This window comes from Brachionichthys hirsutus, chromosome 10 (genome assembly GCF_040956055.1).
Source record: "Brachionichthys hirsutus isolate HB-005 chromosome 10, CSIRO-AGI_Bhir_v1, whole genome shotgun sequence".
Lineage (NCBI taxonomy): Eukaryota > Metazoa > Chordata > Actinopteri > Lophiiformes > Brachionichthyidae > Brachionichthys > Brachionichthys hirsutus.
In genome coordinates, this window is record NC_090906.1 from 8,106,639 (window position 1) to 8,122,415 (window position 15,777).

Genomic DNA, 15,777 nt, shown 5'->3' on the forward strand with positions numbered 1-15,777 from the left:
TTTAGCTATGTGTTTGAGCAGGTGGATCGTGAGTGGCTGTGAGCGCACCCCAACCCTTCCTCCTGAAGGAAAAACCCTTTTGCTGCTCATTTGGCCTCACTCATCCATCACACATGAGAAGTGCCGCATGATGAAACTTTCCCCCCTGCACTGTGATTGAAATGTCTCTGGGTGCGTGCTGTACCTGGATCAGATTTAATGGAGGATGGCTGGAGTCACAATGGGCTCAGACTGGAGCACGGAACCAGTGAGGGAACACCGGGGATGCTCCATTGTGTCACTGCGGCGCTGGTTGAGTGCTAAATGTCAACGCTGCAATAGTTTCTATTGCTGTGTCTTCTTTTTTTTTTTTTGTTGGAGTCATGCTGGAGAAGGACTCGGCTGCTATAGCTCCCCTCGTAAGCGTGTCAGATGGGCCTAAAACCTGGCCTTTTGTCAGCTGAGGAGAACCCATCCCACAACCCCCCCCCCCCCCCCCATCAACTCTGCCATAAAACAGCAGCAGTGGGTTGGAGGGCCCCGGCAACATGGATGAGGGAGCAGCAGCGTTGCCGCCCTACCTAGAATAAAGTGTGGCCTTCTGCCGTGAACTTTAAAGAGGGACTGTAAAAGGATAAAGAAAAGGTTGACCGACGACCCAAGAGTCCGTGATTGTATATTTATTGGATTTTTTTTGTCACCTAGAAATCTAAGTGCGTGTTTCTTTAGGATCGCCATCATAATATGACTAATATAGCGTGACGTTTAAAACTAGAACGGCAGCCAACAGTCATTGACTTTCATCAGTCACAGTCAAATGAATATCAGAAAATGGTTGAAATACTTCACATGCTGTACGATACAATCAGCACTATTCAAATGCCTGAATATTATCCCTCATAAACGGCACTGCGCCGACCTTCATGGACTTACTTCAGCAGTAGAAGAGAGAGAGAGAGAGTTCAAGGGCTTGACCCCGCTCTGGTTGTGTTACCATGGAGATGCTGATGCTCTCTGAAGTATAGTCGCAGGTGTCTCCCTGTTCAAGATGATGCCGTCAATCACAGCCGTCGTCCTGTGTATCCGCTCAGAGCTTCCCGACAGTGACTCTCCTTCCTGCGTGTGTTCGTTTCAGAGTCGCAGGTTGCTAGAAGGAATTTCTTCAAAGTCCAGAAGCAAGATTTTACTTCTACTTAAAAAAATAAAATGAAAATAAATGAAAATGCATAATTTCTTTATTTAAAGGTAGTAGGTTTTAGTTTTAACAAAGCATAGCTATAATATGAATGTAGTCATCTCGGATGGGAAGAAGGAGCACGAGTATATTTTTTGGTGAAATGATCCTAATTTGTCTTGTCTCTTAATTTCTCTCTTTTTTAAACCTGCATTTTAAAAACATGTTATCTGATACACGCCTTTCAAACAAGGCAAAAAAACCAAACATTGATTGCATTAATCTGTTTATGATTGGACGTGACTGATGATGATGCGTTGTGTCTCCCTCTGTTCTAGACTCTCCAGAGTTGATCCAAACCGCCACACGTCCGCCTTTAACTTTCCGCCATCATGGAGCTAGACTTTGGACATTTTGACGAGCGGGACAAGACGTCCCGTACCCCGCGGGGCGGCCGTACCAATGGACTCCCCAGCCCGACCCACAGCGCCCACTGCAGTTTCTACCGCACGCGCACTCTGCAAGCCCTCAGCAATGAGAAGAAAGCCAAAAAGGTGCGCTTCTACCGCAACGGCGATCGCTACTTCAAGGGCATCGTGTACGCCGTGGCCAGCGACAGATTCCGCACCTTCGATGCGCTCCTGGCTGACCTCACGCGCTCGCTGTCCGATCACATCAACTTACCGCAGGGTGTGCGCTTCATCTTCACCATCGATGGCTCACGCAAGATCTCAGACGTGGATGAGTTAGAGGAAGGTAAGCTTGTTAGCGGCAGCGGCGTAATGCCAAAGATGACCTGCGGCTTCTTGTGCTGAGAAGATTTAGACGCATAACGTTTTCCAGTTCTGAGATTAGACGTCTTATGTTTTCAGTCTAGACTCCTGTAATCTCGATGTGCCGACTCCTAATCTGAAGGGTTACTGTTGGATATCTGACATGGGACATTCTCTAAACTGTTTGGGGATCGAGCGTTTTTGGACTCCTCAGTTTTCCTATAAATTCAATGAATTAAAGAAAAACGTGTGAGATTTCTTTGGTTTTTCGCCACGTTTGAACTAAATTCGACGCCAACACGACTCTTGGTATTACATTGCCTTTACTGCTTCCTGCTTCCACAGGCCTCTTGAACCAGCTTCCTCTGTAACAGTGGGCAGAAGATGCATTTTTGGGTTTTTAGATTTTCTGGTTGGGCAGAAGAACATTTCGTGCCCCTATAGATCAGTTTCCTGGAGCAGTGCGGCTGATCGACAACCTCATGAGCAGCGATGGTCATGTGTTCAGAATCAGAAAAGATTTATGCCTATACAAGCTTGGGTCGTGCAAGTTGCCAGCGAATATTTGGAATCCTATTTTTGGTAATTGAATCGAGTCTTTGCTTGGCAGCAGATGAGATGATCCACTCTTTGACCTTGATCCTTTCATACAGGAAGTGGACAGGGTTGTTTTTTAACCATCAACCAAATGTTTCTGAAGAACTGCACAAGAAGACCCAGTTGAATGACCCGACTTAAAGTCCTGGTCCGGAATGGAATGAGATAAAACCATGTTGGAAAAGAGATCATCTTTGCTTCTTGAGCCGCTCAGGAGAGACGTGTGTGTGTGTGTGTGTGTGTGTGGTGAATGCAGTGAAGCGTCAGTCAGCGCTGTGGGTAGCAGGGGGACATTTCATTGTGCTTCCTCTTGTGGGACATTATTAATTGTTCAGTCTCCTCCGTCCTATATAATCATGTTCTGTGTCTTTGGCATAATTATTCTGCTTTTTTTTTGTCCAATTGTTGCCTTCTGGATCCCCTTTTTTTCCAACCCACTCCCCCCCTTTTTTTTCCTGCATGCTGCCTTGACCCAGCCCCCCCCCCCCCCCCCTGTCTGAGACAAGAGCAGGAAAATCTGCCTTGAAAGCCTATGCAGAAAAACGACAAAGAAAATGGAGGAACTGAGAGACAGATTGGACAATGAGAGTGTAGAATTGAATTCCTTGTCTTCCGTGGTAAAATTGTGCCTGAGCTCTCTAGACTTTTACATTACATCTTCCATTCATTACCAAGCAGGGAGTCTTACTTTAAAATGAAAACACAATGCATCTTTAATAGGTGAAGCTGCTTTGCTCTGCGATGCAGGTATTACTAGCCTGAAGTGTGTTTGTAGTCTCGTGAGAGAGACTTAAACTTCTCTTTCCACCCCCCATCACCACCAGGAAAATACATGCCGTTGTGAGTTATGGTGTAATAAAGAAGTCTAATATACATTAACGTTAAACTGTTTGCTCATTTCCTCCCCTCGGGAGGATTTTGTACGTTACTTTAAATGGACACTTATTTTTCCGAGATGCCAGAAACAACTCGCGCTTTTCTCGTCAATCTCATTGGCGTATAAACCAACCAGATAGTGTGGCTGTGGAACGAAGAGGTTCTGGTTGATTGTAGTATCAAATATAACGCTGCTAGAAAAACCCAACAGCAACAGGCATCTATAGAGAATCAATCTGGCTGCTCAAAGCAATCTGCAAACCGACACCACGATCTTCAATTCAGCAAAGTAATCTGATTTCAGATCACGTTGCTGTTAAATTAGATTGACGTGAAGGGGGAACTCCAGATGATCGCACGTTTGAGGCTCAAATATCTGCGTGTGATGCCTCTGGGATGTCTCAGGGGTAAAAGTTGATTGATCTCCCCCCCCATGGTTTCGCCGTACACAGGTGACAGCTACGTCTGTGCGTCGGAGAACTTCTTCAAGAGGGTCGACTACACAAAGAACGTCAACCCCAACTGGTCTGTGAACGTCAAGGCCTCAGCGAGCCAGAAGAACATGCAGTCCTTGGCCGCCAGGGCCGCCGGCGACCCCAAAGAGGGCAAGGACTTTGTCCGACCCAAACTGGTGACGGTGATGCGCAGCGGCGTGAAGCCACGCAAGGCCGTCCGCGTCCTGCTCAACAAGAAGACGGCGCACTCCTTCGAGCAGGTGCTCACCGACATCACGGAGGCCATTAAACTGGAGAGCGGCGTCGTGAAGAGGATCTACACACTCGACGGCAAGCAGGTATGTCTTAATTCACTCCGCACGTAAAGGAATTGAACCCAGAACCTTCACCTTGCTGTGAGGCAATAGCGCTACCCATTGCACCACCGTGCCGCCCGCTTATTATATCGGTGTTTGTTTAATGGAAGAACTGGAAAAGAGCAGACAGTTTGAAGCTACACAAGAGAAAGTCAGACAATGGATCCTCATTCATGCAGGAATCAGGATCAAAGGGAAAGCAGGCAACAAAATGATAGATGAATATCATTGTCCGCTTCTTCCCTCGGTCGAGAAGCGACACAACGGTTCCATGTGAACCCTGAACAGCCGTGAGAAGAACCCGTGCACACAATGACCTGCGTTCTCTGCCCTTTATTCTGACTTTCAGGCTGAGGTAACGAAACTCTCCCGTCGTGCGGCTCGGGTCAATAAAGTCCTCTTCAATGGCCTTTGCTCGCGCTCAACAAACCCTGAATTGTGTTTGATCATTTTTGTTCCAATCATTATCCTAGGTTCACTGATACTTAGAATATAGATTAAAAAAAACCTTTAACTGTAATGTTTTGAGGTTGGTGGTTTGACAAAGATGTGATTTACTGTCAGCCGGGATAGTTCTCCCCCATTGGTACATGCCTCATAACTATTACGTAACATACTGTATGCTGTTTTCTATAGTCTCTGACATACTACAGGTACCCTTAAGGGACATTATACATTTTTTGGCATTTTATAACAGGGAATAATGTCAACCAGCTTGTGAAACCAGCGAAACCTTCATTTTTGGTAGGATGAAAATGTGACACTGCTGTAAATTCAGCTGGACCAAAATCACAATGACGGATAGAGTCGATCTAATGATCTGCATGAAGCAGACAACAACATGTTTGATCTTTGAATAAAAGTGACCTTTTGGCTATAGTTTTCTCGACACACTCGCGCAAGGACGTGATGCTTTTTCACGTTCATACCTTTGCGGGAAGAATAAAGATACCGTCACAAATAGGTCTGATAGACAGAGCGTCGTTTATATCTAATGCTCACCGCTATATGAAGTAATAAAGGAAATGTGAGTGAGGAGAAAAGTCTGAATATGGATCCGGGTGCTGTATCCAGGCCTGATTACGCACTCGGCAGCCATGATTAAAATGTGCATTGCAGACACGGCTCTTTTGTCTTGTAAAAAAAATCTCACTGCTGTTTCCCCACAACTGAGATTAAATACCTGCTTTCAACGCTATTGTGAATCACAGTTAATTAACAGAAGCGTGAGTGAAACATGTGGAAATGCAACCAGACATCTGCTCTTCTGTCCTCTCTTTGATACTGTCTAATGTTTGCCAGTTGGAGCCTGCTTCTCGTATTATTCTCTGCAGATGGGAGGGATTGTACCTTGCTGAGCTCCTTTTGCTTGCTGCGCTTACTTCTATTTTAAAAGGCCTGAATCGCATGTGCTTTGGAGGAGGGGAGGTGAAATGATAGATGGTCTCTCCCAGTGGAACATTCTGGCTGCTCTAGGTCTTTTACTGGTTCTCCTTGTGTCTGAATTCACCTTACCAATAGCTTTTTTTTAAATATTTGCATTAGGGCTGTAGTTATGTTTGACTGCTCTTTTTGCCACTGTCTTGCTTTGTCATTTTTTTGGTCATGTCTTTAATATCCACTATATGGGACCATCCCAATCTGCAGATATGAATGAATTATTTCCTAATTAATTTCCATTGATCATGCCAGGGACTCCCAGTTGGATAGCAAAGCACGGAATGGCATCGTTATGGCGTCTTTGTGTGTAAACGCACACTGCAGCTGCTCTGTGCTGGAGGTAATATGGAAGAGGCAATATTGATGCAGTGCCCGCCCCTCCCTGACTCGCGCCGATCCTCCTCTTCCCATTGCATTGCGATAGCTGCTGGGACTGGTTGCTAGGAGACCACATCCGAGGCACAAAGAGAGCCCAGCTGGTGTGGACCGGTCTGTCAGATACCACATCCTGTGGTGGGTGTCGGAGTTTACTATCAATGCAAGCCTTTGACTTAAAAAATCACAAGTCATGATTTTCACCTATATGAAGAACCGTAATTGATTCTAACTGGAATTGAAATGTTGTGGATTTAAATGATTGGTTTGTGATGGAACGGTGATCAGGTTGAACAGCGCTTTAGTCCTCTTGTAGTCTTCATTCTGCTCTTTTTCCTCAGAGCTTTGCAGACCGATGACGGCCTGCGCTCCTGTCTTTGTCAGGGATGTGAACAAAATCACACTCATTTTCTCCTCGAGCGCTGGCAGTGCTTTTCTCTCCAATCAGGAAGGGCGGGGCCGGTGGATGCGGGACTCGTTTTCCATTCTTGGAGCAAATTAGCATCGTTTTAGGTTTGCTGACGGGTAATAATTATTCCACGTGGTTAAAACCGATTCATGCTCATTTCTTCTAAAGCTTACATTAAGCGAAGGGGATTGTGCTTTTATTATTATTTTGTATTAATGTCTTTTTATTGCGTTATGTAGAAGAATTCTGATGTGCATTTAAGATTCGCTTTTCATTTATCTTCATTACACAATGGGAGGCTTTTTATCTCACAGAAACCAAATCTGAATGTCCTTATGAGTTACCTTTTCAGGGCTGTTAGGAAATTATTCTTTGCTTAGAATTGAGGTTAATGTTATGGATAAAGTTATTATTATTTATTTTGTTTCAGCAAAAAGCTGAAACAAAAAGCCGAATGAGATCAAACGAATAAATTCCGCACAAGGTCACACGGTTATTGTCAGAAAAAAGATTTCCTTTTGCTTTAAAATGAATAATTTGTGAAAATTATTCACATAACAGGAATTGGAAACATGCAAGAGTTCACGGCTTCTTTCAGGCTGATATTCATCCAGTAAGAGGGAATAAAAGGCTGCTTTCACTTGGTTATCAGTGGGCCTGCAGTCTGCCTGTTCTCTGCCATGCTGCTGAGGCAGTTGTCATGGCAATAAGCCTCACCATGATGGATTCATTTGGTGACAATCGCTGTTATAAGCTGAGTCTGCTCTTTACATTGGGTCTTACCGGCTTCCTGTCTGTCACTTATCCTTCAACACGGCTCAGTGCAGTCGAGATTAAAAAACCCGTCACAACCTTGCAGCACCAGCGCCGCCTGAACGAGCGAGCATGGCCTGAGGGGAAGAGGAGAAAACACAATTTAGTGATACTAAAGCCACATCAGTCAGCCAAATGGAAAGCCTGTTTCCTCCGGGTCGGCGATGGCTGCGGTTGAAACAACGTTGTGCACCAGCTGCTCCCGGTGACTGTGCAGATATTGCCAGCTAAGTGGTTCATCTGTCCTCCAAATGCATCCGGCGCACCTACAGTAGCATCCAGACACCCTGCAGGAAGTTCACAGAGAGGTCAGAAAGGCAGCTGGCTGCAGCCATCATTGCTACCGAAGGAAACACGAAAATATTTTATCTAAAATATATACCGTATAATACATCCATCAACTCAACTGTTGCTCTAAAGAGAAACATCCTCCTGTGGCACGATGAAGATACAGCATACTCTTATTTTTTAGCAGTTTTAATTGCCTGTGAGAATTTTGTTTTTAGAATTTTTGACGCCGAGGCGTAGATATTGATCCTATTTTTTTTCCTACAATGAAAGGAATGATGTTTTAACATGTTTTAAAATGTTCTCATCATGCAGTAATTAGACAGAATTATAAATTCGCCTTGTGCCTCCCCCCCCACACACATTTTATTTAAATGCACTGCAATCAGCGCTTCGCCATTCTCAGAATCAAATTCTCTGCTAAAATATAAATGCTCTAAATGTGAAAAAAAACCACCACAATTTCAAGATTGATTCACTTGTTTCCAGCTGAATCCTTTCCTGGCAGGACACGAATCTGAGGTTGGTCCTCTATGCTATCTTCTGGAGCACAGCAGATTAGTGTAATCAGCTGCATTTGATTCTGACTGGCCATTTCCTGATGCATTAATGCCGGCGCTAAGTAATCCTTTATTGTTTGTCAGATAAGCACTGCTTAGATGGGCCACTTAGGTCATGAATCAAAATGGGATTGAATAATTGTACTTGTGCACAGCGACGAGACAGACGGGCCGATCGCTCTGACTGCGCAGCTGAGCGGAGGAACTGCAGTCAAGACAAGCAGCTGCTGCTGCGTGAAGACAAAGGATGCAGCAGCTTTGTTTGAAGATGTTTCCAGCTGCTTCACGCACACGCCGCTCGTTGTTCTCCACCCGAGATGTTGAATGGCTGCAGATCACATTGTTTAATGGTTTGATTCGATTTAAAGACAGATTTAATTACGCAAAGAATGCAGCATCCCTCAGATTGGACGTCAAACACAGATTCATCGTGCTATTTGAAAACGTTTTTGGCGCTTGTGCTAAAGTTGTGATGTGAAAGGTGAGACCATATTGCTGGGTTTTTAGTGGTACCATTATCTAAATGACCTTGGAGTCTGTCTAAACTCTGGAATATAAACTGTTGAGTTCACCAAGGCGTTTTAATTTCTAGAAATGGGATGCTATATCCATAAACTGCAGTAAACTTGTGACTTCAATACCATTCATACCACAACACCCAAACCTGGTTAGTACCAGAAAGTGTTTAACAAATGCATTTTTGGAACGCCTTGTACTTATAGGACACCAGAATAGCTCATTTCCAGTTTTCTGTTTAACTGAACAAAGATTTAAAACAGAATCTGTTCATGAAGAGGAACGACTTGATGAGTTTCTACTCGAGATCCGCCCAATGTCCTAATGTTGGCTAGCGCTAGTCTAAAAGGACTCTAAATAATTCAGTTGTTGTAGTAGCTGGACTTCTGTGTGGCTTCTGCTGGCGTTGGTGGTTTGGGGGCATTATTTGCTCCTGACAGCTGGTCAGGCAGAGATTAGACAAGGACTTGGTGGGACAAAAAAAAAAAGGGGTGTTGGGCACAAGTCTGGAAGGAGACAGCCCCCCCAGCCCAAAAAAAACCCCCCACCCAAATACCTCAAAAACACACAAATGACATGTAAATATAGCTGCTTTATGCTGATGTATAGATTTGTGTCGTAAATTTGACGGGCTTCCTGTTATCTTGAAGCTGAACGCCAGTGTTTCTGCTGTTGTTGCCAGGCGGATCTGGCTGATCTGACCTTTTCAAACTGAGGGGATGCATCTTAACTGATTCCCAAATGTTCCCAAGCTGGACTGCACTTTTCCTTACTGCAGCCGTGTTTCAAAGGGACTCTGAAGTTCTCCATCTGATCTCAGAACAAGTCAATTTCCACAACGCTTATACTATCAATTGCAGACAGGAGCAAAATTTGCAAACCATTGAGCCATAGTAGGCGTCCCACGAGAGAGGAAAAACAGATGATGGTGCTATCGAATGGCTGCTGGTGTGCAGGTTTCGGTGAATGACACACGTGAGTTTTTAATTAATGATGCAGCGAGGACTGGTTGAAGAACTGCATTGTAACTGTACAGAGCAGGTCTAGTGGATCTTAAGTGATCCCTGTTGGGAATCGGATTAGTGAGACTGCTGAGAGGGATTCAGTGAACTCCTAAAGAGGATGAGGTTAAACCCAGGTGACTTCAGAGTGAACTTTATATGTATGTGTGGTTTTTGCATTTATCTTGGAATGGAAGCATCAACTATTATTTTTTGGTTTCAGTCAAAAGGTTTGAAAGAACTTTGGTTTCAAAAGTCAAAACTGAACAGATTTGGAATGCAAAAATCTGAATTTCCAAACAGCATCAACTCATGAACCATCTGCGTCTGTATGCTGAATCTTGTGTTAGGATGGTGAGCAGGCAGATAAATAAATGAGCAGTGGAGTCAGAAACCTGCAGAGAGGACTGCCATGATTATCTAAAGCCAAGATTGCATTAAGACCGATTAAGATAGCGTTCTGTCCGATAAACGCTTCATCTCCTTAATCAGTTCTGTTCTTAAAGCCATTCAAACGCGAAACGTTCCCCATCCTCCTGCCCAGGAGCCCATTTCCATCTCATCTCCTCTTCCGCTGGTCTTAAAAGGATGAAGTGCTCTTAATGCTCCCATTTTATGATTAAAAGTCAGGCGTACTTGTTGCTACACAACATTTCAACCTAATGAAAGTAACATGCGCCTAATCTCTGGCTAATAGACACAAAGCAAAACCCATATTTCCGTCTTGCCAATTAACCTCAGATGAGAAACCTATTCCATTTGGATCCCTGGAGTCAAAGCACCACGTCTTTACCTCCAGTAAGATCCAGCAGGCCTGCATCCAGGGAATCGTTCTAACACTGAGAGGGTACAGCTGTTGGATGCCTCGCCGGAGAGTCACCACCGCACACTTTTAGCTTGTCTAGGAGGACGGAGAATCGGCACGGCAGCTGCTGGGGTGGGGTGTTCCCAAATTATCTGCAGCTCATAGTTTGGATGTGAATCACAAAGGAAAGCACAAAGCATCTCACGCAGGGATGTCTTTGGTCTTTGGTAAAAGTCAATAGCTTTCTTTTTTTGAAAAATTGCCATCAAAATTTGTTTTTGTTTTTTTTTAATCTTTTTTTTTTTTTTTGCTGAGGTTGGGCTGAGTGGCTTCTTAACAAATTTAATTTAGAATAGCAAAGAGAACAAAACAAAACAAGGGGCAGCATGGCTTTTAGCTCGAATGGATTGAATCGTCACGCCTGAGTTTGTTAAAGGGCCTGGATAATGGAGAGCAGAGGAGAAGGTGTGGCCAAGAGACATCTGTCCACTAAGGACATCTTGTGTCAACAGCTGCTACAGAGGGAAACGACCCAGGGGGGGGGATTGAAGCCCAATCATGTAAATGTTACAGGAAAGGTGTAACGCTATACTCTGTTTGGGTTTTTGCTGCCTTTGTGTGTGTTTTTTGTTCCAAGCACTCACTGAGGCTAGAGGCATGTTAACATAACAAGCAAGACCGAAATGAAGCCGGCTCGTACCTGAAGCCAACTAAAGCCTTTGGCTGGCGCACGACGTAGAATTTCACCGTAGCGGGTTCGCTCGCACAAAGCCGAGCCCAGAGTTCTTCCTTTAGTTGAGGCAAATCAGCATTTTGACATTTTAAATCCTGTCATTAAATCTGTTAGCGCGTCACTCTTTGTCTACAAAGCTGTGAGTCAAACTACCGCCATCAGCATGCCGAATGCACTTTCTTAAACACACACGAACAGTCAGATGAATATGTGCAGATAATCCCCTTTTGGCAACGCACAGTCTTGGATTCCTCCGTCTCCTTTTGAGCACGTCGGATTGTGGAGAACCGGCGGCTTCCTCTTTTAGAGCCTCCAGCAGCTTCACCATATTTTGGAGGATAATATTTATGACGTTTGGATGGTTTGGATGTGTAACTAATGATCTCCTACGAAGATGCCAGATTATTTGGGGTCTTAATCTTTTGCCTTCTGGCTTCACAGGTAACCTGCCTTCAAGATTTCTTTGGTGACGATGATGTCTTCATCGCCTGTGGACCAGAGAAGTTCCGCTACGCCCAGGATGATTTCTCACTGGATGATAACGGTGAGTGTGACGGCGCTCTGTGTTTTAAATCATCAATGAATCATCATGATCAGATCATAAATAAGTAACATTTGAGGAAAAGCAAGTTCTTCTTTCTCTTTCGGCTTGTCCCGTGAGGCGTCGCCACAGCAAATCGGTGTTCTCCGCTTCACCCTGTCCTTTGCATCGTCCTCCTCAACACCACACACTCTCATTTGTCCATCATGGCTGGCCTCACCTGAGGAAAAATGAATAACAACAAACAAAACTTAACATATATTTCAATCTAACAAGTTCCTGTTAAACCGCCCCTGGTGGTCAACTTGAAAAAGATGCTTATTATAAATAGAGTGACGGTCAAGTAAATCCTGGGGTGTCATTTAACACACAAATGTTCCATCAGGGACTCATTGCAATTATCATAATGGATTTCTTCTGTCAGTGATCCTGTAGTCACATTATAGTGATGTGAAAACGTGATTTATGGGAGAGAAAGGAGAGCAAAGAATAAACCAGAGTGGCCATTGCTCCGTCCGGTGATGGGTTTAGGCCAGCTGATCGGTTGCTGCGGATAGTGGAGTCCTGTCCTCTCACCGTGTCCCTCTGCTCCCTAGTCCTACAGACCTGAAAGTGTCCCCTTCTCCAAACATTCAGTCTCTTGCGTTGCCTTTTAATCCGACTGGAACAGTGAAACAGGCTCGTTTGTCATCATGTCTCCATCATTCCTTCTAGAATGTAGATCCCTGTTCACCTAATAATGATTGGGGACATTGCTTTAAGCGCCGTACGCCCTTCACGGAACCGAGTTTAAATTGTTTTCCTCGGTTTCTAATAACCTTGAGGCGATGCTAAATAAATGACATTATTATACATTATGGAGTTGGCCCCTGAGGAGTAGAAGAGGAGAGGGATCTGTCTGTGATGCTTCATATGGACAATGTTGGGAATATTACCAGGAACAGATTATTACATTTTGGTGATGATCCAGAAGAGGATCCAGGATTCTGGATCACGTTTAAATTTTCTAAATTTTCGGTAGCATTGCAGTCAATGGAGCTTCAAAAGTTGTTCCTCAACATCTCGGTTGATTATTGACCGATATTTATGGAATTTGACATTCTCTGTTCCTGCTTCATTTTATTTCCTCATCATTCTGTGCGTGTGGAAATACGACTAAAGCTGAGAAAGTGTTTTCTGTGCTTCTTTCTTTCCACAGAATGCAGGGTGATGAAGGGAGCCAGAGCTCAGGGTGGGTCATCAAAGAGTCCTGTTCTGATCAAGCGCAGCAAGTCTCCTACTGAGTCCAGTGAGCTTATGATTATCTCATCTACGCACTAACAGAAACGGGCCTCTTTTGTTCTGTAGAGCCGATGAGAGCAGGTGCAGCATCTGACTAGGAGCGCGGTGCTTAAATCTGCCTCTGCGTTACTGTTTGATTTGCTGACCTGACCTGACCTTTCACCTTCCTCTGGAACAGAAGGGTGAAGCTTACGTTGGCTTTCCTGCAAATACAGGATCAACAGTATTTGTATTTGTTGAATATATATATATACATGTCCTTCGTCTCATAAAACCCTCTAAAGAATTCGGAATGGAGCGGTAAAAATCTGGCCTGCGTTTGTTACACAAACTCTTTGTTTCCAAGCCTGATGAGCTTTAGCGTAATGTTGCTAATGCAGAGTGTTTTTTAATAAAAGGCATGAATAAAACATTAAAAGTCTGGCTGCAGAAATGACTGTGTAAACAGCGTTCAGCGCTTTGTTTGACAATATTTAATCATGTCCAGGAGGTGCAGGAACATAAAAGGGACACCGATTGTTGGAGTTTGTTCTATTAAAAGTGCTGCAAAATGGTGCTTTACCTCTTTGTTGCCGTACAGTCTGAATTTAGCTTCAGCTGCTGGCGCTGTGAAACCTGATTGGTTATTGACATCGCTTTCTAAGCCCCCCCCCCAAGTGGTTAGCAGGGTGATGCTGGGAGGTCAGTTGGGTGATGCTGGGAGGTCAGCTGGGTGATACTGGGAGGTCAGCAGGGTGATGCTGGGAGGTGAGCAGGGTGACGCTGGGAGGTCAGCAGGGTGATGCTGGGAGGTCAGCAGGGTGATGCTGGGGTCACATACATCAGATGTAAGAGGACCGTGCATCATGCAATATGAACTTCCCTGAGGTGATGGAACTGAAGTTCCTTGGATGATCCCTCATGACTTCCTGAATTAGCCGTCGAGCGCCACGAAGCGCGTCTTTAGTGAAACGTCACTGCTCTGTGATGACCGCTAAACAGAACGGGGAACGTGCACTGCATTTAGAGTCGAGGCAACGTGCACTGCATTCAGAGTCGAGGCAACGCGCTCTATCGCGGTCGATCCCGCTGCTCGGTATGCGCAGGAGAGCCGCTAGTGTTTGGACGCTCTGATTTTAAGATGTAAGAGTTTGGATTTGTCCTTATAAGGCGTTCGAGCAGTGCGCTAAGGCCACGTTTATCCGACGGAGTCTTCAAACGAGGCCGCGGCATTAAGTTGGTTAACAATGACTCTTTATCTGTGTTGTGTTTTCACTCTCCCACCGACCATCTGGCTCAGAGTCTCCTCGCTCGTAGACAGAAAGCTCTTTAAAGCACTTAACACACGTAAATGCATCACGTCGCGCCGCGCTCAGGAATAAACACAGTGTGCTGCGCAGAGGGGATCTTAGCAGCACGGCAGGATGAGGAGGGAATGGATCAAATGTTATCCAGGGAAAGGAAAGCTTGCCCCCCCCCCCCCTCGCCAAGACCTGGACCTAACAGCGTCCCTCTGAGCTGCAGCCAAAGGAGACCACAGTTCAGGGAGGGCTTTTCACACGAGCCAAGGAAAGTCTGTTTTCCACTTTTTAACCCACACTCTACTGTTTACCTGTTCCTCTCCTTTCTCTGCCCCTCCCTTCTCCCCCCCCCCCCCCCCCCCCACTCCTCGCCGCTGCTCCGTGACGTCTCAGCCAACGGGACGGGTTCCAGCAGTCAGCTCTCCACCCCGATATCCAAGCATTCCCCCACCTCCACCCCCAACAGTCCAGGCCTCAACAACAAGCAGAAGGTGCAGCCCTCTATTTCACTGACTCCTCTAGAAATGCGTCGTGTCGACCCCTAAACTCGAGCCGTTCTGCTCCTCTCTGTTGACAGGACCTCTACCTGCCCTTATCCTTGGATGACGACGATTCTCTCGGGGAATCGATGTAAAACCCTCGTCCGTAACGGCCTGAAACACAGAAGTTTTTATACCTCTGCTGCTCCCCCCGCCCCTCACTCGCAGTGCCACCCGTTGTCTAGGAGAAACACCTTTGGACTCTTTTCGAGGCCTCAGGGCTATGATGCCGTTTGCTGCTTGAGAATAGCACACAAACCCTTTTCAGACAGAAATCATTTCCTACCGTTTTAACAAACAGCTCACACACAGTAACAGCAACAATGTTCTTAGCTTAGCCGCTACTTCTTCAAAGAGACACACACACACAGTTTACTGACCAGCGGATTTAATGGTGCAACAAAATCCCTCAATAAAATCTTTTGTTCCATAATTTTTCAGAGAATTCCAAGCAGCAAATGGAGATTTTTCAGGGGGTTGTCAGTGAAAGCTGACTCGGCTGTTGCATCGCTTGTGTTCGTGAAGTTCCGCCGATCCTTCTGCCCCTGCGGTTAAAGGTGCGAAAGGTAATTGTCCTTTATCGGAGGAAATCGGTTTACTCAGATTACGTCCTTTTAACTTCCTGTAAATACTTTGTATAGCTTTCAGTCATAACGTCTCTGCCCAGTGTCCATTGCTGTGCTTCCACGACACCACTACCGTGACTATCGTATTGTCTGCTCAACATGAAACATGGTGTGGTCAGAGTCAAAGGTCAAACCACTTATGAAGTCCCAGCACAGAGGGCGAGGATTTGTGGGAGGAAATGAATGCTCTTCACAAATGCTCGTCAGATTCTAAATGCAAAAAGAGGCCTCAAAATCTGTATGTTGATAGAGATTGATAGAGAGCTCCTCGATCTGGAGGAGGAGAGCTCGATAAAGCCCTCAGTGAAATCTTCATAGTGGTGTTTCCTCTGTTTTGACCCTCTTCATATACTGTAGGCC

The 15,777-nt window shown here is 45.2% G+C and overlaps 1 protein-coding gene across 1 annotated transcript; it reads left to right on the forward strand.

Moving 5' to 3' along the window:
• Nucleotides 1-1,545: 1,545 nt before the first annotated feature.
• LOC137900765 (neuronal migration protein doublecortin-like) lies at nt 1,546-14,886 on the forward strand. Its single transcript, XM_068744901.1, has 6 exons — nt 1,546-1,909; nt 3,852-4,192; nt 11,592-11,694; nt 12,890-12,979; nt 14,646-14,743; nt 14,830-14,886. Exons 1-6 carry the CDS (start codon nt 1,546-1,548, stop codon nt 14,884-14,886), a joined length of 1,053 nt encoding a protein of 350 aa, XP_068601002.1.
• Nucleotides 14,887-15,777: the final 891 nt, after the last annotated feature.

Excerpts from the sequence above, each read along its gene's own strand:
- LOC137900765 (XM_068744901.1), top strand. The coding sequence starts at position 1,546 with ATGGAGCTAGACTTTGGACATTTTGACGAGCGGGACAAGACGTCCCGT. Across the intron at positions 4,193-11,591 it reads ACACACTCGACGGCAAGCAG|GTAACCTGCCTTCAAGATTT; the intron begins GTATGTCTTAAT and ends CTGGCTTCACAG. Across the intron at positions 11,695-12,889 it reads TTTCTCACTGGATGATAACG|AATGCAGGGTGATGAAGGGA; the intron begins GTGAGTGTGACG and ends TTCTTTCCACAG.